Here is a 25,677-nt window from a genome sequence, read left to right as displayed (position 1 = left end):
TAAGTTGCTTGCTTATCTACTTCATTGGCCAGGATTCTAAGTAGGCTTGAATTCGAATTCTCACCATTCCGCTGATGTAAGAGGTTAACTCCACATTGAATCTTACTACTTCCCACTCTAGAATATCACATTCATTCCTCTTTGGTTTTTATCTACATTGTATTCAAATTCTACCTCTTCTATGAAGCATTCTTTATTTTATTTTATTTATTTAACTTTACAATATTATATTGGTTTTGCCATATATCAAAATGAATCTGCCACAGGTATACATATGTTCCCCATCCTGAATCCTCCTCCCTCCCCATACCATCCCTCTGGGTCGTCCCAGTGCACCAGCCCCAAGCATCCAGTATCGTGCATCGAACCTGGACTGACGACATGTTTCATATATGATATTATACATATTTCAATGCCATTCTCCCAAATCATCCCACCCTCTCCCTCTCCCACAGACTCCAAAAGACTGTTCTATACATCAGTGTCTATTTTGCTGTCTCATATACAGGGTTATTGTTACCATCTTTTTAAATTCCATATATATGCGTTAATATACTGTATTGGTGTTTTTCTTTCTGGCTTACTTCACTCTGTATAATAGGCTCCAGTTTCATCCACCTCATTAGAACTGCTGACAAAAGTGGGCAAACTGCTATGAGTAGATTACATAAAGCCATAAGACCCACCCTTGAGTGTGTCCTTGAAGAGGGCCTAGAGGACATGTCGTTCAAAGGCTATTAAGGAATGACATGTGAAAATGATAGCATCACTAAGAAGTTGAGAAGTGGCTGTCCTCTGCTGACCAGGAGTGACCACTGGAGATGCAGTCATAGAGCCAGGCTCATTAATATCCATGCACATGGTAAGGCCTTGACATAACAGAGGCCAGATAGCAGTGATTAATCAGAAAAAAACAGGAGGCTGCAATTATAAGAACCCCCAAAGTCTGAAAGGTAGACAAGAGAGATTAATGTCCAAGCAATAGTGGGACATTCCTGGGACAAAATAAACAAACAACCAACAAGGGGTTAGCTAGGTAACATCTATAACAAAAACAAGACAAGAATGGATGACAAAGGGGCTAGAAGAATTGTCATACTTTGCAAGCTTGACCTTGAGTTTGGGAGAGAAGGATGGAAGAAAGTTTTGGTAGAAAAAAGCATCTTAGATGATTTGTTGCTGTTTAGATGCTAAGTCGTGCCCAACTCTTTTGCAACCACATGGACCATAGCCTGCCAGGCTCCTCTGTCCCTGGGATTTCCCAGGCAAGAATACTGGAGTGGGTAGCCATTCCCTTCTCCAGGGGATCTTCCCAACCCAGGAATTGAACTCGTGCCTCTTGCATTACAGGCAAATTCTTTACCATCTGAGCCACCAGGTCACCAGGTTGCCAAATTTTTCTTCTTGTATGAAAAGGGCTACACTCATGGAGCCACTTGACTTTGTAATTCTGTTTTACTGCTTACTTCTGAATTATAGGAATGTATTTGCTCATTTTAACATTTAATGCATATCCACTATGACCCTGCTACTACGTTATTACCTGGAGATACTTTCAAAGCAACTATTATTTCACTTAGTTGTGCACGAAAAGCTACGTGATAGATTCTTTAAGAGAAACACAAAGAATGAAAATTAAGGGTTACTGGATCCTCATTAAATGACATACCCATGCTCAAATAATGATTCAATTTCATTTTTAATTAAAGCATGTAAACACAGATTTGCTGTGTCGATATTCATTCTTCTGGGTTCTTTTGTGTCTGTCTTAGCATCACATTTCCTGGTGCCAGCAAGATAACCTGGGGGCAGGGAGGTAAAGCACAACAGAAGGGCACAGAAATTCCCCTGGGGTGTGTTTATTCCCACTGAGTAAATTCCTGTATCAGCAAGTTTGCTTATAAAATTCTCCATTCTTAGAGGTAAATGGGTAGCCTTCATATACTTACCCCAAATAAGAGTAAGAGAAGTCTTTCCTCTTGTCTAAAGGCCAATTCAAGCAGCTGCTTTCAGATCAGAAACAGTACTTGGTTGTGTCTACAATAAAATACATCTGACGAAATAAGGCTGACTCATGAGTGATTTAGCTTAAATAAAAGGAAGACTTTTTTCAGAAGTGAAAACAACAATTTATGTAGTCTTCTGGCATTGCTACTTCAACATCTTTCTTTGTGTGCCTTCTAATTTTCCACATCTTGAAAGGTAAGGCATTCTTCCACTTACCATGGTACCTGATCTCCAGGCCCTCAGAGCTCCTGGTTATTCTTACTTCCACTGTTTTGTTGACTTCTATGGCTCTTATATCTACTCAGAAATCCCAAACCCCATATAGATGTTTTGTTCTTATCTGTTTAGTTAATCATGGCAAAAAAAAAAAAAAAGTGCTTCTTTTATGTGTGTATTTCATGACACATATAATAACAAAACCTCAAAATACAATCTTTAAATTATTATTTTTTTTAAGTACTTTCAGTCTTTATTGAGCAAATGTTTTTTTGTAGAAAGGACTAACACATTTTGATATCTTACTTCAGGAATTAACCTCAATTCTGATTTGAATTACATCTAATATTTGCTGTAATTCTTTATGTTAATAGTATCTCATTATTTTGGCCTTTCTTTTCCCATTTTTTTTTTCTTTCATAATGCTTTATGGTCTATTACCTGAATTACCTTAGGATATTTTCTTCTTCATTCTACAGGGGTTTTAACAGCTTTGATACTGATGACTGAGATGCTATTCTCTTTTTATTTTTATGCAATATTTTAAAGATTTTATACTAGCATTTTTTTTTCTGTAATGCAAAGGAAGATCTTTTCACACCTTTTTACCCCCAATAAACTACTCATGCAACTTGCTTCTGGATGCTGTCTCACAAATTATGATCATGTAGAGTGCAGGTTCTGACCCATTTTCCAGCTTCTAGAACCTACAGTCCCACTAACACCCATGCTACCAACACTTCTAGCTCTTTGCCACTTTGGAAAGAGAGGCAATTAAAACCTACATTCCAGAATTATGCTGTTGCCAAATTTTCTTCTGTTTTCACTTCTGCTGACAAAGATGTACTTTAGTGGATATGTCAAAATTCAACATGTCTCTACTAATGACACCCCTCACACCATCATCTTTGCCTGTTTTTCTTGAGATGAGATGTCTGGGGAAGCAAAACTCCCTAGGTCACCTTACGGTTAAATATCCTTTAAAAAGAGGTGATTTTTTTTTTTTTTTTTTTTTTTTTGGATACAGACTCTGGATTCCTGAATATAGTCTGTCAAAATGGCATTAAGTTCTGTCCTATGTTTTGACTCAATTCCTGTCTATATTCCTTAGTTAGGAGCAGTTAATCACCTTCAAAAAATTCTGGATGAAGACTATCTGTCTTTAACTTTCGTGTTTCTTTAGTCTATTTGTCTTCCCCTTCATTTTTTTTTGAAAACTTAATATAAAATTGGGAGAGACTGGTTTCAGTTAGTACTGGCTAAAAATACTTTAAAATGGAAGTCTATTCTATTCTATTTTTAAAAACAATTTATTGAAATATAGTTGTTTTACAATGTTGTGTTAGTTCCAAGTATAGAGCAAAGTGATTTAGTTATACCTATATACATACATATATGTGTGTGTGTGTGTGTGTATATATATATATATATGTATATATTATCTACATTTATATTCATATTCTTTTTTAGATTCTTTTCCATTATAGGTTATTACAAGATATTGAGTATAGTTCCCTGTGCCATACAGTAGGTCCTCTTTGGTTGTCTATTTTATGTATAGTAGTGTGTATGTTTTAATCCCAAAGTCTATTTTAAATCTTAGAAAACTCTGAAAGCAATATGCTATACAAATTAGAAAGAGTTGCAACATAGATAGATATTAATGATCTACAGATGGGAGGTGAGAGTACATTCAGATTTCTGAATTAGGCAACCTGATATATTAAGTTACCATAGACCTATAGATTGACAATAGATGTATAGCTGTTAATCAAAATGGGAAGAAATAGAATATACAAGTTGTGGGAAATAATTCAGATGCCATCATTTGGTGCTTGAGTTGACTTTGAGATACTTTAAGGGAGAAATCCATGAGTTAGGGAGATGGATCTAATACTTAAGAGATTTGTTGTTGTCTAGTCGCTAAGTTGTGTCCAACTCTTTTTGGACCCCGTGGACTGTATAGCCCACCAGGTTCCTCTGTCCATGGGATTTACCAGGCGAGAATACTGGAGTGAGTTGCCATTTCTTTCTCCTGGGAATATTCCTGACCCAGGAGTGGAGCCCATGACTCTTGCATTGGCAGGCAGATTCTTTACCACTAAGCTACTAGGGAAGTATTTAGGAGATTAGCTTCAGATTAAATAAATATTTTAAAGTTGGAAAATAAATGAATAAAATAACATTATCCATGAAATGCCTATGGAATTGAAAGTATGTATAAATAGATAACAACATATTGGAGAAATAGTCAAACTAAACTTTGACTACATCCATAAGTAAGTTATGTAGTTAATTTGATGATAAAATTGTGCAAAAATGGATATACTTTATGGAAATTATCTTGGATGGCTTTTAAAGAAAAACAGAAGTCTTAAATGAGCTCAAAATATATTTTAGACAATAGCTTTATTTTTACAATAAATTTATGTCCACTATAGATTAATTAGAATTAATGTATCCCATATTATGCTTAAGAGTTTCCTGTTTGCTAAATTGTTTGCTAAATTGTTTTAATAAATTATCTACATGTCCTCCAAAACATATGCAATTCAGAAATACAGTTGCTTCATCTCTGAACCATAAAAATATTATATAGGAGATTTGAAAACATAGATATCTCTAACATGGTTGCCATATTTATTAATAGAGAATTATATTACTGTTGAAATATAAGTAATTATCATTATTATTATTATAATTATTATTTTCATAGGAAGTATAGTGTAGTTTTTAATAGCACAAGTTCTAAAGTCTTATTTTCTGATTCTCAGTGTAATCGCTTCCAGATTTTATGACCTTTAGTAATTTATAATAACTTCTGAACTTCTCTTTGTTTTATCTGTAATAAAAATATCTCTCTCAAGTTTATCATAGGTTCAAAGAAAATAATCTTTGTAAAATACCTATAACATTATATAGAACACTGTCTTAGATTCACACAATATTGTATACCTGAACAACCCTATAAGAGCTCAAAGACTAGATTAAGGACCAGGGAATATGTGACACAAAAAAAGATTTTTCCCTATTGATTTTTAGTACAACAAAGGTAGACTCTATAAAGGTAAACAAGGCAGTATTTTAATGTTACAAATTAAAAACAGTATCAAGCTTCAGATTCACAGGACCTGAAGCATCTTCCCTCTACTTCACTTTAGTAAATAAATGTAATGAGGCAGGATAAACTGATGTTATCTGGGATAGAGTCTTTGGTATATGTGGAACCTGACAAAGAGAGGTTTCCCTGCTAAGTCAAAATTACTTTTCATTTATAATCTGAGTTTAATAATTCTAAAATTCCAAAGCAAAATTAGTCAAGTGTTTTCTTAGACCAAGTTCTGCTCATGGTTAAATAGAGTATTTCAGGAAGGCAAATATAATATAAATCAATTACCAGAAACATATTGAATATCTACTATGAGCAATGAATTCTATGAAGCAAAGATTAGCTAAAATTCACTCCTATTCTCACATAGCAGAATTAAGATTAACTCTCATTCTCAAGTAGAAGTTTACAATCCAGTTGAAGAATAAAATATGTAATAAAAATGTTGGTTAGAGTATAGGATAATAAGTGATAAACATCAAATAGATTTAGCTAAGTAAATTGAAATTAAATTGAACTCAATATCTTATTTCAGTGATGAACTTCACAGACATAATATTGGTGAAAGAAGCAAGATGCAATTAGAATATACTACATGATTCTATTATATCAAGATCAAGAACAGAGAGAAGTAATTGTAGTACTAGAAGTCAGAACAATGGTTACTGCAGGAGAAGACATTGTTAAGGATGAAGCATTAGGAAGCCTTCTGGGTTGGTGGTAAGGATGTATCAGTTGATCATGGAAGTGGTTACTTAGGTATACATAGATGCCAGACTTAGCTGTACTCTGAAGTTTTGTGAACTTTACTAAATTTATAGTAAACTTAAACTAAAAATAAATTTTAAATTTAGAAAGTCAAGATCAAACAAGAGAATTCCACTCCTGCATACATTAATGCCAATTCTCCATAACTCCACTTTGCCAACTTTCCTCTTGACTGGCATCCCTGGACTTGAATGGGCCCACACCTGGATCTCCATCCCATTCTGCTGCCTTTATTTGACTGCCCTTTCTGGAAATACTTTGATCCTGTTCATAGTCCTCACTGAGCCAAGCCTCCACGAGCCCATGTACTACTTCCTGTCCATGTTGTCCACCACCGACATTGGCTTATGCATCTCAACACTGGTGACAGTACTGGGAATCTTCTGGGTCAATGCCCGGGAAATCAGCTTCAGTGCTTGCTTATCACAGATGTTCTTCATTCACCTCTTCACTTTCATGGAATCTTCGGTGCTCCTGGCTATGGCCTTTGACTGTTTTGTGGCCATTTCTAACCCCCTGAGATATGCTACCATTCTAACATACACGAGGATTGCACAGATTGGTCTAGCGGTCATCACCAGGGGGACAGTCATTCTGACACCACTAGTCCTGCTTCTTAAACATCTATCGTTCTGCCATAGTCATGTGCTCCATCACTCCTACTGCTTCCACCCTGATGTGATGAAGCTCTCGTGTTCAGATACAAAGATCAATAGTGTATTTGGACTAACTGCAATTATCTCTACTGCTGGGGTGGACTCTGTCTTTATCCTGCTTTCCTATGTCTTGATCATTCGCTCGGTTCTCAACATTGCATCCCCAGAGGAGAGGAAGAAGGTCTTCAGCACCTGCATTTCTCATATCACTGCTGTGGCCATATTCTACATCCCTTTGATCAGCCTGTCTTTTGTTCACAGATTTGGAAAACACGCTCCATCTTATGTGCCCACACTCATTGCTAATGTATACTTGCTCATCCCTCCTGTGATGAATCCCATCATCTATAGTATAAAAACAAAGCCAATTCAAAAAGCTATGTTCAAACTTTTATGTTTCAAGGGAACTCATCTTTAACAATTCTGCTATCATAAATATCTATTTCAAAGTCAGTGAAGATTTATCACAAATTGGAGTTGTCAGTTCAGTTCACTTCAGTTGCTCAGTCATGTCCGACTCTTTGCGACCCCTTGAATTGCAGCACACCATGCATCCCTGTCCATCACTAACTCCCGGAGTTCACCCAGACTCATGTGCATCAAGTTGGTAATGCCAGCCAGCCATCTCATCCTCTGTCATCCCCTTCTCTTCCTGCCCCCAATCCCTCCCAGCATCAGAGTCTTTCCCAATGAGTCAACCTGTCCAATGAGGTGGCCAAAGTATTGGAGTTTCAGCCCCAGAATCAGTCTTTCCAATGAACACCCAGGACTGGTCTCCTTTAGGATGGACTGGTTGAATCGCTTTGTAATCCAAGAGACTCCCAAGAGTCTTCTCCAGCACCACAGTTCAAAAGCACCAATTCTTCGGCACTCAGTCATCTTCACAGTCCAACTCTCACATCCATACATGACCACTGGAAAAGCCATAGCCTTGACCAGATGGACCTTTGTTGGCAAAGTAATGTCTCTGCTTTTGAATATGCTATCTAGGTTGGTCATAACTTTCCTTCCAAGGAGCAAGCGTCTTTTAATTTCATGGCTGCAGTCACCATCTGCAGTGATTTTGGAGCCCCCAAAAATAAAGTCTGACACTGTTTCCACTGTTTCCCCATCTATTTCCCATGAAGTGATGGGACCAGATGTCATATTCTTTGTTTTCTGAATGTTGAGCTTTAAGCCAACTTTTTCACTCTCCTCTTTCACTTTCATCAAGAGGCTCTTTATTCCTCTTCACTTTCTGCCATAAGGGTGGTATCATCTGCATATCTGAGGTTATTGATATTTCTCCTGGCAATCTTGATTCCAGCTTGTGCTTATTCCAGCCCAGCGTTTCTCATGATGTACTCTGAATAGAAGTTAAATAAGCAGGGTGACAATATACAGCCTTGAAGTACCCCTTTTCCTATTTGGAACCCATCTGTTGTTCCATGTCCAGTTCTAACTGTTGCTTCCTGACCTGCATACAGGTTTCTCAAGAGGCAGGTCAGGTGGTCTGGTATTCCCATCTCTTTCAGAATTTTCCACTAAACATGTGCAATTTTATAGTCCAGTAGAATTAAATATTATCCAATTCAGTTATCTCCATGATTTAGTTAATCCCATCTAAGGCAATCTTACCTTTTACACCACTAAAATATGAATTCAGAATCTCACTATCTCTCAGCCTAATTTTACAGATGACTAATGAAATCCCTTTCTCTAATCATATTTTGGCCCCAAAACACCCATCATTCATTTTGAGATACTTTTCCAAATAGCTGAATCAATGTGTATTAAAATTTAAAAACAAACCAACAAGCATCTCTTTCATGGTTGTTCCTCATACACCAACTAAATGAAGAAGAAATTCCAGTCTGTGATGAATTTCTCCACAATTCTGGTTCAACTTTGCTATAAAGTTTAATCTGTCTTTTTATCTCTTCACATATTCTGCAATTCTTACAAAATCAGTATGCTAAATGTACATACAACTTTCCTAATGGTGTGTTTTACTGTTGACTCCACTTCAATCCTGACAACTCCAACTCCAACTTGAAACTCTACTGGTATCTCAAGGCTCCTCTTTAAAAATCTTCTTCATTAAGTTTTTCATGATTATTTCGGTGACATCTGATCTCTCCTTCCCATAGTTTACCTTTTAAGTGCTTTATCTGTACACTTTTTGCCTTTAAATGTTTTGACTATACATTTGTATATAAATATGATACTTTCCACAAGGCTATAAATTCCTTAAATTAAAAAAAAAAGCTTTGATTTTCTTTAAAACTTCTACAACACATAGCAAAACGTCTCTCACAGAGCAGACATAGTGATAGTTGTTGAGTTGAACTGAACATAATAGACTATCAAATTGTCCTTCTGAACAATTCCAGCAATAAGTTTTCAATTCAGTGTTTGGCATGTATAACATAAGAAATCGCTCTTATAACTTATCCCAGTTTTTCTGCCTGTGTTATCTAGTAATTGATCAGTTCTGAATTTCTCCATCATATAGAGAAAGGGTTGCTTTGGAACTTGAGATTGCACTCTCAGGAACTTATCCCAGTTTCCATAAAGCTCAATTTGACTAAGAATAATTTAAGCCATTTTTAAAAAATTGAATGTGTTTTCCAGAACTGCTGCTCTTAGGTAAGTTTGGAAATTTTTTCCAATGCCAGAGACAAAAACTTATGAACCATCTTCAAATGCACACTTTCCTTTTGCTTCTGCATGCTATGAATCTGTATTTCTTGACTGTTGTAACACCAAAATATCTCTTTCATCTCCAACACTTAACTTTCTACACTAAATCTTGGCTTCCTTTTAAGTTTATAGACCTCTAACATTGTCCCTTTTCCTCCTGTTTGCTGTCAAGTAGTCAGAAAAAAGCTTTGCAAATGGCTTTTGAATTAAATTTTAGTTACACAAGAAATAATAATAAATATATTCCCACAAATAGAAGATTTTATAGAAAAAAACAAAGTCCTCCTTGATATAGTCCCTCAAGTTCAATCATTGCACCTTCCCCGTAGGTAACCACTGTATGAATTTTATTTTTATCCTTTGTCGTTTATGTATGTGTACTCGTAAACTTAGAAAAAATAAAATGTAAAGCAATTTGTTTCATTTGAATTTCAGACAGTACTTTCCTAGGGATGTTCTGCCTGTTATTTCAAGAACTACATAAACCCAAGTAGAGAAATTTGCCATTGCCCAGAATTCCTCTCTCTCACTCTTCCTTCATATCTCCTATTCAACACATTCCTAGGTAATAGCTCAGTGTGGTTTCAAACCTCATTGTCTATTTCTGTATATGTCTGTGATATCTATTTGGTAAGTTAGCACTGGGCTGCTACTTTGTATAGACATAGAAATGCTTCGAAATGCTCTCTCGAAGATTTATTTCCCCAGACTCAATTAAATACCCTCCCTCAATTATTCTAGCTCATTGCCAAGCAATGCCCTGGATTTGCTAGTCTGATTGGTCCCACTCTACTTCACTCTCTCACTTCTTCACAGATGATGATAAGACAGTGGCACGCTACGCCATCTGAGATATCACCAGCTCAGAGTTTTGCAGCCACAAAAGTAGAACAAATAAAACTAAGGACATGGCCATCCCAAATTACATTCTTATTCATTTTCCAGTAGTAACATGCATCTAGTATCTCTAATAAAACAGACTTTAGGATGTCTATTGAGACTATAAATGTGAACAAGATTAGCTTCTTACTTTAAGTGAGCTATTTCTTAGTAAGGAATATAATTTGCAAAGATGTAATTGCATTAAAATTCTTATTATAGATGTTCCTGGTTTCCGGGATACTTAGTAAAAGACATAAACATTGACTAATTCAATTTAAAAAGATCTTTAAATAGCAATTCTACTTTATTATAACCATGGTATGAAATCACAAGCCATGATACAGAATTTGATAGGAACAAGCAAAACAAAAATGATAGGAGCAAGATAAAATGAGAAGTAATAATGTGGCATATTAATTGAATTAATACTTCAATGGGAATGTTGTATCCACTATATACAATTTTAACTGACATTCAAATTTTACAGAAAATACCTCTTATCTGTAATATACTCCCCAAAGGCCTTTCCATAGGATTATAATACAGGATAGATACATATTGATGGATGGGCATCTTATTAAAAATACAGATCCCTGGTTCATCCACACAGTGGTTGCTAAGAAGAGCTATCAAGCCACAAAAGACATTGACGAACCTTAAATGGATACTATAAAGTGAAAGCAATCAATCTGAAAAGGCTACGTATTATATAATTCCAACTATATGACATTTTGGCAAAAGGTAAAACCACGGAGACAAGAACTTAGGGAGAGGGAAGGATGAATAGATGGAGCAGAGAGAACTTTTAGGGCAATTAGATACTATGATGGTGAATACATGTCATTATACATTTGTCAAAATATGTACCATGAACCACACCAAGAATGAATCCTAATGTAAACTATGAACATTGAATGATAATGGTATGTCAGTGTTGGTTTATTGATTGCAACAAATATATCACTTTGGCGAGGGATGTTGAGGGTGGGGGAGGCTGTGCATGTGTTCGAGTGGGTTGTATATGGCACTGAGTAATTTCCAGTTAATTTTTAAAACTAATTGTTGAAACTTCTTTTCAGCTGTGCTGGATCTTCCTTGCTGTGTGGGCTTTTCTCTAGTTGGAGCAAGCAGGGGCTACTCTCTCCTTGTGGTTCCTGGGCTTCCCACTGTGGTGGCTTCTCTTGTTGAGCGGCACCGTCTCTACATTGAGTGGGCTTCAGTAGTTGTGGTTCCTGGGCTCCAGAGCACAGACTCAGTAGTTGTGGTGCATGGGCTTAGTTGCTCTGCAGCTTGTGGGATCTTCCCGGACCACAGATGGAACCTCCATCTCCTGCATTGGTGGAAGGATTCTTTATCACCAAGCCATCATGGAGGTCCTTCACTTAATTTTGATATGAAACTAAATCCACTCTAAAATAATCAAAATCTAGGGATTTATCTGGCTCTAGTGGTTAAGATTTTGCCTTCCAATGCAGGGGATCTGTGTTTGATCCCTCGTTAGGGAGCTAAACTGCCACCTGCCTCATGGACAGAAAACTGAAAACATAAAACAGAAGCAATGTTGCAACAAATTCAATAAGGACTTCAAAAAAATTTTTTTAAATCTACAAAAATTCACCCTCCTTCAACCCCCCTCCAGAATATATTATTTTATCAGTTCTGGCTTAAGAATCTATATCTATAATAAGATTCCTCAGGTATATCTAAAAGTTAGCCAGTTTGAAGAGCCACTGAGACATAACAGGATACAACAAGGTGTTGTACAATATCTGTGGTATATTCATTATCTCCAATCTAAATTTATTTGTTTTGATGTCTACCTGTGAAGGAAAATTTAAATCTTCCTCTATGTGAAATGTGTACTATGTGATAAGTCGCTTAAGTCATGTCTGACTCTGTGCAACCCTATAGACTGTAGCCAACCAGGCTCCTCCATCCTTGGGATTCTCCAGGCAAGAATACTGGAGCAGGTTGCCATGCCCTCCTCCAGGGGATCATCCGACCTAGGGATCAAACCCGAGTCTCCTGAGTATCCTGCATTCCAGGCTGATTCTTTACCACGGAGCCACTGTGGAAGGCCTGTCTGTGGAATAACCGGATCTAAAATCCTAGTATAGGAGGATGGTATTTTTTTCTTCTCCAAACATGCATGGAAACTGTATTTGCAGACTTTTCATGTTTATTCAATATTTATATTTTCCTGTCATATAATTTCAATATGAACCATCGTAAGTCAAAAAGAAAACAACCTCAGCAATCGTAATACACTAAACACTGTGGGAGAGCAAGCCAATTTAGGCACGCAGAGTGACTCTGAAGAACAAAGGCGGCAAAACAAGCAGATACAACTGGCCAGAGAGATCCCTTAGGAATAGGGTTTTCTGATGGGTAAATGAGTCTCCTGAGAGTGGGTTCTTCATAGAGAACCTCTACTCTGGGAACTGAAGGAGATCACATAGCCCTGTCTCTTCCTCACCCTCTTCACTGGATGTAAGTACAAGGACATCAGAGAGACATGGATGTGTATTAATGTTGGAAGGTTTATGTGGACTCATTTTGCTGTAAGAGATTTGGATTCTTCAGGGGAAGTACTTTTTTTTAAATTTTATTTTATTTTTAAACTTTATAATATTGTATTGGTTTTGCCAAATATCAACATGAATCCGCCACAGGTATACATGTGTTCCCCATCCTGAACCCTCCTCCCTCCCCCTCCCCATACCATCCCTCTGGGTCGTCCCAGTGCACCAGCCCCAAGCATCCAGTATCGTGCATCAAACCTGGACTGGCGACTCATTCCATATATGATATTATATGTATTTCAATGCCATTCTCCCAAATCATCCCACCCTCTCCCTCTCCCACAGAGTCCAAAAGACTGTTCTATACATCAGTGTCTCTTTTGCTGTCTCGTACACAGGGTTATTGTTACCATCTTTTTAAATTCCATATATATGCATTAGTATACTGTATTGGTGTTTTTCTTTCTGGCTTACTTCATTCTGTATAATAGGCTCCAGTTTCATCCACCTCATTAGAACTGATTCAAATGTATTGGGGAAGTACTTTTAAGAGGAAATTATAATAGCCATGCAAACAAAAGATATTGTAGAATTGCCTTTGATTTAAGAATTTACCATACGATGTGCTCCTGAAACTATCACAACATTGTTAATTGGTTATATTCCATTACCTGAAAACAATAAAATGGTATTTTATTGTTTTAAATAGCATTTTATTGTTTTCAGTGCAGCTTAGAAATAAAGAACAGATATTCTTTCCAATGTACTGAATCTCCATTCTAAAAAATTTATAAACAATAAAATTCTGAAAATCAAAAAGTAATCCAGGTTATGTGGTCAATTTGAAAACTGACTAGGAGTCCTTAGAAAAGATATCTAAAATATATTATTCATGGTACTGAACACGGAGAGTTCAAAGAGCCCAAAGAGCTGAATTTCAGTCATCAATATATAATTCTGCCATGAAAAGTGAGATTTTATTTCTTTAAGGGAAAATATTGCCTATGGGATATCTGGGGTCATATGCTCAAATCCTAGTGTTGAGCTTCAAAGAGATAAATAATTTATCAAAAACTAATAGTGATTTATTAGTAGTAGAGCATGACAGTTTCATTAGTATCTTCCTTGTAACAATATTGTTCCATTCAGAATAACAGACTATAATACTCTTCAAGAGATCAAGATATTCAAGCCAGACTGATATCAAAGAGATGCATTTGAAGTCACTTAACTTAGGTTAAATATGCCAGCAGTGACTATGGAAATGAATAGGACTAATTTTTATTATTTTAGCTCAAATCTATGATTCCAGCAGGTCTCATTATACAATGTTAATCTTACCAGTCATCTTAATAATTTAGCATGTGAGCAAATAATGCTTTTTCATCTCCCTTGAATGTTGATAAGAAAATAAGTTTTACGTAGAACAATAGAAATCAGAACACACACCAGAAAAGCTATAAAAGCACCAAGTGTTTGAAATGCTGATGTCTATGCATTTACACAATTATTTAGAGACAAAGAAAGATGACAGCATATGGCTGTTGAAGAAAAAAATCACATGAATAATTGACATTTTAGTAATCCACATATATATGTAACATAAAAGTTAATTTATTTAATGTTATTCTACCAATTTTACCCCCATCAAGAAGCATTGGTATGTACCATGGTGGACTTTAACAAATTTTGAATCTACCAAGATGGAATTCAAAGCCTAACTTTTCCATTGTATGAAATATTACAAAATTTATTTCTCTAATTTTTACTTTTCTGGATGAAAAGCCTGAGTCTTAAAAACAATATGATTTTCAAATTAAATAAGATTCTTCACTTAAAGAGCTAAATAACAGGCCTGATATACTGTGGAATTCTATGAATGATAGGTCTTAACTTCCTTTCAAAACAACTCTAACTATTAACATCTCCAGTTTACCAATGTTATCAAGATTATTATGTCCTCTGATTTCAGAATTTTTGCATATTAATTCTTCATGATGCCAGAAAACTGAGTGAGAAATTGATTTAATTTTACTTAATATACCTTTCCATCAAATAATTATAAAATTAATAGAACATTAATCATTTTATATCATGACAGTAGCCATTCCATAATCAATAAAACATGCACTCGAATCTTTCTGTATGTGGAGCCCTTTAGAATCTCTCATATATTTAAGATACTAAATAGTGTCCATAACCATGTACCAGTGAAGTCTTTTTAAATTGCAACCGCATAGAATAAGAAAACAATCACGGAGATGACTAATTCAATCACCTTGATATATTAACACCAAATGACAAGACCAAAGACGTGGCTATTCTGAACAAAAACTGAGCAGCCTCAGATGTAAGATATGTTAGGGTCTCAGTAGCCTATAAGAAGAGGAATAAAATTTGAGACTGGATAGCAATAATAGCTGGGGATTAAAAATAAAAATAGTCACAAGAGGCACCTCAAACTAAGATTTGGAGCCAAAAATGTTTCAATCACTAAGGAAGTAAAATCGTGTAGGCATAACACAGCTATAGGAGTATATTCTCCAAATTAAGTGGTTTGAGAATCATGTTTCCAATATTCATGAGTGACCAATGGAATTCCAGTCAATGACTGGGACTATGAGGAAGTCATCCAATCTTCAAGAGGCAAAGAGAAGAAAATTAAGAATATATACAGCACCACCAGATGGGCTTAGTGAGGATCTTAGCAAGAGTTTGCAGTACATAAGGGGACTAGATCAGAGTTAAGTCAATATGAGAAAGGAAAAAAAAATATTCAGGACATAACTTACCTAACAAAAAAATCTACTGGTGGAACTGGAAGTTCAAATATGTTATTTACTTTGAGGAAGCCAGGCTCTGTAAGGGTATTGTTCTGAGACTGTAGGCAAGTAAAGGGTGGCGATAATTGCAACAAGACTAGGCTGAAGAGGGAGTATCTAATACCAGGTATCTGCACACCTTACTCTTAACCCTGATATTTAATACAGTTGTCTCTGAAAGAAGTAATTGCTAAAGGCAATATTACAGAGTTATCTGTACTAGGTACGTTTCAACACAACTACAATGATAACAGACATAAAAGGAAAAAAATCAAGACCAGAAATGTAACTCTAGATTAGAAACGACCCAATCAAGTCAGGGGTAAGATCCACTGATCAAGAAATAATAAATTAGGACATTTCAACATGTATAAAATTATTTCCTTAAAAAATTGCTTCCTAGAAAGACTATATATTTTTAAATGTATGATAAAGTTCCACAATAATGCACTAGAATTAATACAAATATTCTAGCATATGATGTATTTTTATTAAGTAATACATCTTTCTTTTATAACCTATTATTACTTTGAGGTCTCCATTAACTTCTTGGTATTTTCAGATTATCTTGATCCAATTCTCCTTTATGTGGGGAGTACAAAGAAAGGGGGAAAAAACGCTTAGGGTCAAAGTGGAAGATGACAAAAAGTACTCTTGAGATATTATTAAAAATGCCCTCTTCTCTATTACAAATCAGGAGACAAGAGAAGTTCAGCACAGCAAAGAAAGCCTAAAGACTAGGGAGCATAAAAGTGGAGATAAGGTCCTAAGGAAAATCTCCAATTTGATTTATCTAACTGTAGTTAATAAAAATCATAATGAATTTACTGTATGGTGTTTTCGTTTATCATTATAAGATATTTTATTTCAACACTATTATTCATCCATAGTATAAATGTCACCTTTTCCTAACATTGCTTCCTCTCCTCTGATCTTTTTACTGACGGGAGTTCCAGGACTAGAAGCTGCCCATGCCTGGTTTTCCATCCCTTTCTGCTGTCTCTACATAACTGCCTTATCTGGGAATGGTGTAATTCTATTTGTCATCATCCCTGAGTCAAGTCTTCCACCGACCTGGGACTGTGTATTTCAACACAAGTAACCATGCTGGGCATATTCTGATTCAACGCAAGACAGATCAGTTTCAATGCCTGCGTTGCCCAGACATTCTTCTTTCAACCTTTTACTGTCATGGAGCCTTCAGTGCTCCTGGCAATGGCCTTTGATCACTTCATTGCTATTTGTAACCCTCTGAGATATGCTGCCATTCTGATTGATTCCAGAATTATCAAAGCATGGTTTGCCATCCTAGTCAGAGGCACAGTGATCCTAATGCCTATGGCCCTACTTCTTAAATATCTATCCTTCTGAAAAATCCATGTGCTCCATCATTCTTATTGCTTCCATCCTGATATAATCCAGCTCCCATGTTCTGACAATAAGATCAACAGTGTTTAAGGACTTACTGTCCTCCTAGTTACTGCAGGAGTGGACTCCATCTTTATTTTTCTCTCCTATGTTTTGATTATTAAGGCCAAGCTGAGCATTACTTCCCCAGAGGAGAAGCATAAGGCCTTTAAGACATGTATCTACCTCATAGGGGCCGTTGCCATCTTCTACATCCCTCTCATTAGCTTGTGCTTTGTCCATAGATTTGGGGAAAAGGTACCTCGTTATGCACACACTCTTATGGCCAATGTGTATTTGCTTATTCCACCAGTGATAATCCCATTATCTACAGTGTGAAAACCAAACAGATCATTAGGACAATTAAAAAAGTCCTTTTTCCCAAGAGATTCGAGTTTGACTCTAACAACTCTGCAATAAAAGCTACTCCTTAGCTATGACTCCTAAAACCTAGTTTAGTTAATATCATCTCTTCTATCTGTAACTCGAAAGCAAAAAAAGCAGAAGGTTGGGTGGGGGGGGGCGGGATGTAGTTTGGTGGAAATTTACATTTTTGAGTGTTTAAATTTTATTTATTTATTTATTTTAATTGAAGTATAGTTTACAATATTATAAAAGTTACAGGTGTGTGATACAGTGATTTACAATTTTTAAAGCTTATACTCCATTTATCGTTGTTATAAAATATTGACTATATTCCCCATGTTGCACAGTATATTCTTGTACCTTATTTCATATATAATAGCTTGTACCTTTTACTCCCCTAACCTTATATTGCCCCTCATCCCTTCCCTTTGCTCACTGGTGAACACTAGTTTGTTCTCTATATGTGTAAGTCTGTTTCTTTTTTTTATCATATTCACTAACTTGTTGTATTTTTAGATTCTACATTTAAGTGATATCATACAGTATTTGTCCTTTTCTCTCTGACTTATTTCATTTAACATAACCCTCAAAGTCCATCCACATTGTTGCATATGATCTGATATTTTAAGAAATCTATTCTAAAACTTATTAAAACTAAATCAATAAAGTTCAATAAAACAAGATCAATATGTTAAAAATCCATTGTATTTCTATACACTAACAAAGAACAATTCAAATTTGAAATTAAGGAGTAATTTCATTTGCAATAGAATCAAAAAGAATAAAAATACTTGGAAATAATTTTAGCCAAGGAGGTGCAAAACTTATATACTGAAACATTGTAGACAAAGGCACTGTTCAAAGAAATTAAAGAAGTGGGAAATAAAAAGATATACAATGGTTATGAATTTAGAGACTTAATATGGCTATATTTCCGAAATTGATTCTTAAGTTGTAATGAAATCCTTACTAAAATTCAAGTTTGCTTCTTTACATAAATTGACAAACTGGTCTCAAAATACATATGAAATTTTAAGGCACCCAGAATAGCAAAAACCATAAAAAGGCAGCAAAGTTGGAAGAGTCACACTAAACAATTTCACAATGTGCTATACGGTTACAGTAATCAAGGTGGTCTAATACTGGCATAGGATAGACATATAATTTAATGAAATAGAATTGGGAATATAGAAACAAAAGCTCACATTTCTTTTCAATTGCTTTTTGACTCATATATGCATAAAGTTCAATGAGGAACAGTGTTAACAAATGTTTCTGCCACTCAAATGTCCCTCAACTGAAAAATGCTTATATATAACACAATAGATTTATACAATGGAACATTATTTGACCACTAGGAAGAGTGAAGCACTTGCACTTACCACAAGATAGATGAATCTTGAAAATATTACGCTAATTGAAAAAAGCCAGTACCAAAAGACTACCCAGTGTGTGATTCAATTTATATGAAGGGTCTAAAGTAGGCAAACCTACAGACACACAAAGCATTGGGTTTGACAAAAGGTTCCTTTGTTTTTCCCGTAAGATGGTTCCAGTAGTGCTTAGTTGTCTTTGACCTCATCCACAATTCTGTTAGATTGTACTGTGACAGCTATCATACCAGCATGCATTAAAAAACACTTCTCAAAATTGAGAACTTTTGTGAACACATTTTATTATTGAAGCTGGAAGAAAAAAGGCAACATTTTTGGCACACTATGTTTTATTATTTCAGAAAATGTAAGAATACAACTGAAAAGCAAAAAAATAAAATAAAAAATTTGTGCAGCATATGAAGAAGGTACTGTGACTGATCAAACACATCAAAAGTGGTTTTCATGGACTCAGTTCTATCCCCTGCATTACCAGCGCAAAACCTGGGTATGTGATAGATACTTCAAGTGCTTTATGAAATAAGTAATGACATTTTAAGAAGAAATGTAAAGTTTTCTTAGAAATGTACAAAATCCATGCACTTGATATTGGAGGCTGATAGATTTCATAGCTGGGTGCGGGGTTGCGTGGGGATCACGAATGAGCCTGGGCATAGAACAGGTGGTTTGTTTTGGATGTTCTACTCACAAATTTACTTTTAACAAACTTTTACAAGGATACAGAAAGTCAAGGAACTATCATACCACTCCTTGCATAGAAATGAAAAAAACAAGTGTAACAAATCTTTGTACAGACATTGGTTTTCAATCCTTCTGGGTATATACTAAGGCGTACAACTGCTGGATTGCATGGTATGAGTATGTTTGTTTAGTTTTGTAAGAAACCACCAAGGTGTCTTCTAAAGGGGCTGTACCATCCTGCATTCCCATCAGAGTGAGAGTTCCTGTGGCTTCAAATCCTCACAAGGATTTGAGGGTTAAGGAATTTGGCATTTCTAACAGATGTGTAGTGGTATCTTATTACTGTCTTATTTTCATTTCCCTGATGACATATGATGTGGATCATGTTTTCAAAAGCTTGTTAGCTGAGTTACTGTCTTGTAAATTGTACAGGGGTAATATTGGTTTTGAATGAGAACTACAATCATAATCCATTTAGGATTCTCTTTGGAGGAAGGAAAAAAAGTTAGACTGAAATGAATTGCCCTCCACAGTCAGTTGTTTGGGGCAAAAGTGTTAGAAGGACACAGCTGGATGGAGTTCTCTCTTAGGAACTGATGGTTTTTCTGCTAGGTAAATGGCTTTCCCAGGAAGCTCCTGGACTCCTTATAAACTCTTTCTCGGATCTGAGAGTTCTCTCATTCCTGAAAAATGCCTGTGAGTTCTAACAAAAGAGAACTTTGGAGATGGATTAAGGAGGCAGGACTGCTCAGGAACTGTTTCCTAAGCCTTAGGGCAGAGACCTTTTTGCCAGTAGGTTTCTGAGTTTGAGATTTTCTCTCTCTCTAAGAGACTGCTGCTGCCTGGGATGGCTTCCAAAGGGTCAAATGATCTCCCTTTCCACATTCAAGAAGTCTTCTTTGCATGAGGTCAATGTTTCAGTGCACTGAAGTCTTTTCTAAATATATGAGGAACTATGTAATTTTCAGATAGTTTATAAAGCCAAAGTTCAAAAGAAATTGGTGCATTTGGTAGTACATATTCAAGAGATTAGTATATTATATTCATATATATCAATTTAAAAACAGTTGCTGTGTTGTTCAACATAGTTATTAAAATAGTGACTGAAGTCATGAACATGTGTTCATTATTCCACATGTTTCATTAAGTTCTTTTTAAAATAAGAAGTGAAGAGAACAGAGTGAAATCAGAGAGAACACAGTTCAACTCCTGGATTTTCCATGTAGATAAATGTGAGAAAGTAACATGATTTTGCTGAGCCTTGGTTTTGTAATCTTAGCCTCAATGTTTTCATCTGTAAAAAGGAGCTGATAATATACTATGCATTTGTGACTGTGCTGGATGTGAAGCTTTGTGATGGGGCAATCTATTTACAGGGTCTTGGTGGTCTGGTTACAAGGATACTTAGGTTATAAGGTTTCTTTAAGAATTTAAGAATTCTTAAAGATTCACCAAGGGAAGAAAGAGACATAAATGTATTTTTCCAAGATGAGTGATTTATCATTTGCTCATTAGTTTTAGTGCAAGAACAACTAAGGGTAGTTTAAGAACCACAGAATTAAGAAAGGGAAAGCCATTCCTGCCCACATTTTTTACTAACAGAGTTCCCCAAATTAGAATAGCCCTACTATGTTTCCCTTTCATTATACCAGTGGAAAAAAAGACATCATAAGAAGCTTAGAGAATAGTGGAAAGAATGATTCAAAGAAAGAGGTAAAATGATATAACTTGTTTGGCCCATAGGAGACAACGAAACATTATCACTATTGTTAAGAAGACTAGCTTTGACACTTGGACAATCCATGAGGTCACTTAATTTATGTACTATAATTAAAGGAGCTATAGCTTGAGAGCCTGCTTCTGCTATGGAACCAAACTTAGGTCCCCTTGTCTTTGAGCAGTACAGCCCACTCACTGGGTGTGGTGAAGAAAGTGCAGCATTTAGTTCAGGGCGCTAAGCAAGGGGTTCTGGACAGCTTGTGTTCAAACAAGCAAACTCCCATATCTGATGGATTTCAGGAAAGCACCTTTAAGGCAAGGTGAGGGAGGGGTGTCCCAGGTTCTGTGATCAGCTGGTGCACACTACTCTAGCTGGTTGGTAGTGAGGAAAGAGTTTGGTGTCAGAATTGTTAACATCAATCCTCCAGCTCCAATATATCTGGGGTCAATGTGTTCATCATAATTAAGTAGTTAAGTACTTCCATATGGTGGGGGTTTAGCATCTGTAAAAAGAAAAGAAAAACAATTCTGGAAATGTGCATTAGGTACTGTTATCTCTCAGGGTTACTTCAGATGCCACCTCTCTGGCTTGATGTCCTAACAATATCCACTGAGTAAAACAAAACTCTCAACTTTTCAGTTGTGAATATTTTTTAAGTTGACATTGGGAATGTAGAGATTAAGTACATGTTCTAAAGTCAAATGTTAAAAAGTGTGCCTTCTCTTTCAAATGAGGTCAATGGATTTTACTTTTTTATGCATTGCCTATTAATTCAAAATTTCCACCCATTTTTAAAAAGTAAGTCCTCAAGGGGATGCCTTTATTGAACATATTTCTCTTTTTTTTCTCAAATGCTCTCTTTAGTACAAGTCCTGTAACTAGTTATTCCCACTCAGTTTGAAGCTATGCCAATGTTCTTTAAGGAGCTGGCATGGAACTCATCAAACTAACTTAAACTGAGATTTTTTTTTTCCCCATGTAACACACAAACTATCTTTATGCACTAGGCCTAATTTTAATTCTGTTCATTGCACTTTGGCATTTTGTCAGTCATTTACATATTTCTTGAAAGGGTGCATACATGAATGAGAGAAGGAATATATACATACTTTAAAATCCAGGCATTCTTTCTACAGATAAAAATAGGGTGTCAGAAAACTTAGGGAAAAACCAATATAAAGGAACTTATTTGATCCTAGAGATTTCTTGATCTGGGTTGAGTATATGCTCATAACCTCAAACAGAGAAGGTGGTTCAGAGTCATCAAACACCATCCAAACGGAAATGCATCCAAATTTAATAAGACTTTCTGATGGACCATACATGCACCTCAAAACCCCTCAATTCATTTTCAATGTCCTTTTGTTTTAAAGGAATATTCTTACTAGATGATTCTGCTCCAATTATTATCTGTTAGTTTGCAATGACTTCCTTTGTTCTCACTAAAGTTAACTTAAGCCCTATTTCTTTAAGGAGAATTTCTCTTAAACAATATCAGATTCATAACTACTACTTGAACAAATGCTTTCCGAACTATATACACTATAGTCCATATGTACTGATTGAATTACGTCTTTCTTAATATTTAATTTTTATCAGTGTTGTTGTTCAGTTTCTCAGTCATGTCTCTTTGCAGCCCCATGGACTGCAGCATGCCAGGCTTCTCTGTCCTTCACCATTGCCCAGAGTTTGCTCAAACTCATGTCCATTCAGTTGCTGATGCTGTCTAAGCATCTCATCCTCTGCTATCTCCTTCTCCTCATGCCCTCAATCTTTCCCAGCATAAGAGTCTTTTCCAATGAGTCTGCTCTTCACATCTGGTAACCAAAGTATTTGAGCTTCAACTTCAGCATCAGTCCTTCCAATGAATATTCAGGATTGATTTCCTTAAGGATTGACTGATTTGATCTTGCTGTCCAAGCCCTTATATATTTAAACAAGTAGTTTTTTGTAAAATATTTTAAAATATCTTAACTATACTGCTTTTATTGGGTATGCAAACTCTTAATGGTCCTCTTAAGGAATATTTTCCTTGAAAAGTGAGAAGTAAAGAAACAGGATGGATTGGCTTTGTGTTATCCTATATATGTGTGCAAATGCCCTATCTCCCCATGAACATAGAATCATAGACATGGGAAATATATTACCATTATCTAATCTAACTTATCTAGTCTAACATCCTCTTTTATATGTGTGTACCTGATGCGAAGAGCTGATTCATTGGAAAAGACCCTGATGCTGAGAAAGATTGAGGGCAGGAGGAGAAAGGGACGACAGAGGATGAGGTGATTGGATAGCATCACTGACTCAATGGACATGGGTTTGGGTGGACTCTGGGAGTTAGTGATGGAAAGGGAGGGCCTGGCGTGCTGTGGCTCATGGGGTCGCAAAGAGTCGGACATGACTGAGTGACTGAACTGAACTGAACTGAATGAATATATTTAGGGCTTCCCAGATGACACTATTGGTAAAGATACTGTCTGTCAATGCAGGAGATGCATTTCAATCCCTGGGTCCAATCCCATGCTGAAGGAAATGGCAACCCACTCCAGTATTCTTTCCTGGAGAATCCCATGAACAGAGGAGCCTGGTAGGCTACAGTCCATAAGGTCACAAGAGTCGGGTACAGCTGAAGCAACAGGATGCACACAAGCATGGATATATTTAATATACTGAAGCCTAGAGGTAACAAATGAGAATCTTGCTAAAACCCATGTGCTCTGGATTTAGTCCTCTCTCTCTTCCACTAAGTCATCAATACAACTCTGAATCTAATAAAAGAATAAATAGTAAGGCACTTGCATTTAAAAATAAGACAAGGTTCATTAGTGATTCAAAATTGTAAGATTTGTAGAAGAAAATAAAACATTTCTCTTCCCTGTTTTTGCAGGACATGCTCCTTTTCCTCAGGGAACTCTGCCTCCTGCACTCATCATGCCATCGTTCAATCAGAGCATTTTCCACCCTACAGTCTTCTTTCTTACTGGCATCCCTGGTTTTGAAACCTACCATGCCTGGATTTTCATCCCATTCTGTTGTCTCTATGTCATTGCTATCTCAGGGAATGGCATGATCTTGTTCATAATCATCACTGAGTCAAGCCTTCATGAGCCCATGTACTATTTCCTCTCCATGCTATCCTTCTCAGACCTAGGATTATGCCTTTCCACATTGGTCACCATGGTGGGTATTTTCTGGTTCAACACTAGAGAAATCAGCTTTGATGCCTGTATTGGCCAAATGTTCTTCATCCATGGTTTTACCTTAATGGAGTCCTCGGTACTCCTTGCAATGGCCTTTGATCGCTACATTGCCATCTGTAATCCACTGAGATATGCCACAATCTTAACCAATTCAACGATCATCAAAGTGGGCTTTGCCATTGTTGTTAGGGTGACAACAGTTGTAGTGTCTTTACTCCTGCTCCTTAAGCGTCTGTCCTTCTGTGGAAGTCATGTTCTGCACCATTCATATTGCTTCCACCCTGATGTGATGAAGCTTTCATGCACAGACACCAAGATCAACAGTGCATTTGGTCTGGCCATCGTCATCTCTACCGCTGCCTTGGACTCTGTCTTGATCCTCCTCTCCTATGTCCTGATCATCCGCTCCGTGCTCAACATTGCCTCCTCAGAGGAGCAGAAAAAGGCCTTTGGAACTTGTGTATCCCACACAAGTGCCGTTGCCATCTTCTACATCCCCACGATCAGCTTGTCACTGGTGCATAGATTTGGGAAGCACGCCCCTCCCCTTGTGCATACTTTCATTGCCAACATTTATCTGCTCATCCTTCCTGTAATGAATCCCATAATCTACAGTGTGAAGACAAAGCAAATTCGCAAGGCCATTGTCAAAATATTCCTTTCCAAGCTAATTTAGGACATTTTTCGCTGTGTTCTTTCTTTACATTGTCCTGATTACTTTGATCATTCACTAATGTGAGTTACCACTATACATTGAAGTATAGTTACACATGCTTTTATTCTTCTGATGAGCCAGTAAAATACAATTTGAAGAGTTCTAGACTGAATTCTTTAAGAACAGGGAGTATGTCTTATGTTATGTAAGCCTATCACAAATACTGTACCTGACACAGAATAGGATGATAGTTAAAGTATGTCTGCAAAAGGACAAATTAACTCATAAATTGCAGTCCAAATAGTCTCACCACTTCTACTGCATGCAGTTATCAAGACATGTATGATATAATTTTGGTCAGTAGCAAAGTCTAGGTTTCAGTGATTCTTAGTTATTGGAAATTCTTACTATTTCCCCAAATAGATTATTCATGGCTGAGAATCATGAATAAGCACAATAAACTAGAAGAAATGTGAATTAAAGTGTACTTTTTTTATTCTTAACAGAGTTCCTCAGAACTTTTGCTAAATTTTTTAACATTTTGAGTATCTAATGTCTAGTGATTCATCTTCTAAATGTGTGTCTAA

The 25,677-nt window shown here is 36.3% G+C and overlaps 2 protein-coding genes and 1 pseudogene across 2 annotated transcripts; all 3 read left to right on the top strand.

The window, feature by feature from the left end:
* Window positions 1–6,229: 6,229 nt before the first annotated feature.
* On the top strand, window positions 6,230–7,174 carry LOC133260999 (olfactory receptor 51F1-like). Its single transcript, XM_061439608.1, has one exon. It carries the CDS (start codon window positions 6,230–6,232, stop codon window positions 7,172–7,174), a length of 945 nt encoding a protein of 314 aa, XP_061295592.1.
* Window positions 7,175–16,559: 9,385 nt separating this feature from the next.
* Window positions 16,560–17,505, top strand: LOC133260998 (olfactory receptor 51F2-like; annotated as a pseudogene).
* Window positions 17,506–24,166: 6,661 nt separating this feature from the next.
* On the top strand, window positions 24,167–25,188 carry LOC133261299 (olfactory receptor 51F2-like). The gene has a single exon (XM_061439801.1). The coding sequence runs from the start codon at window positions 24,167–24,169 to the stop codon at window positions 25,109–25,111; it is 945 nt and encodes a 314-aa protein (XP_061295785.1). The 3' UTR covers window positions 25,112–25,188.
* Window positions 25,189–25,677: the final 489 nt, after the last annotated feature.

The sequence above is a fragment of the Bos javanicus genome, chromosome 15, assembly GCF_032452875.1.
Source record: "Bos javanicus breed banteng chromosome 15, ARS-OSU_banteng_1.0, whole genome shotgun sequence".
In the NCBI taxonomy this organism is placed as follows: domain Eukaryota; kingdom Metazoa; phylum Chordata; class Mammalia; order Artiodactyla; family Bovidae; genus Bos; species Bos javanicus.
This window is presented reverse-complemented; position numbering and strand designations above follow the sequence as displayed.

Excerpts from the sequence above, each read along its gene's own strand:
- LOC133260999 (XM_061439608.1), top strand. The coding sequence starts at position 6,230 with ATGCCAATTCTCCATAACTCCACTTTGCCAACTTTCCTCTTGACTGGC.
- LOC133261299 (XM_061439801.1), top strand. The coding sequence starts at position 24,167 with ATGCCATCGTTCAATCAGAGCATTTTCCACCCTACAGTCTTCTTTCTT.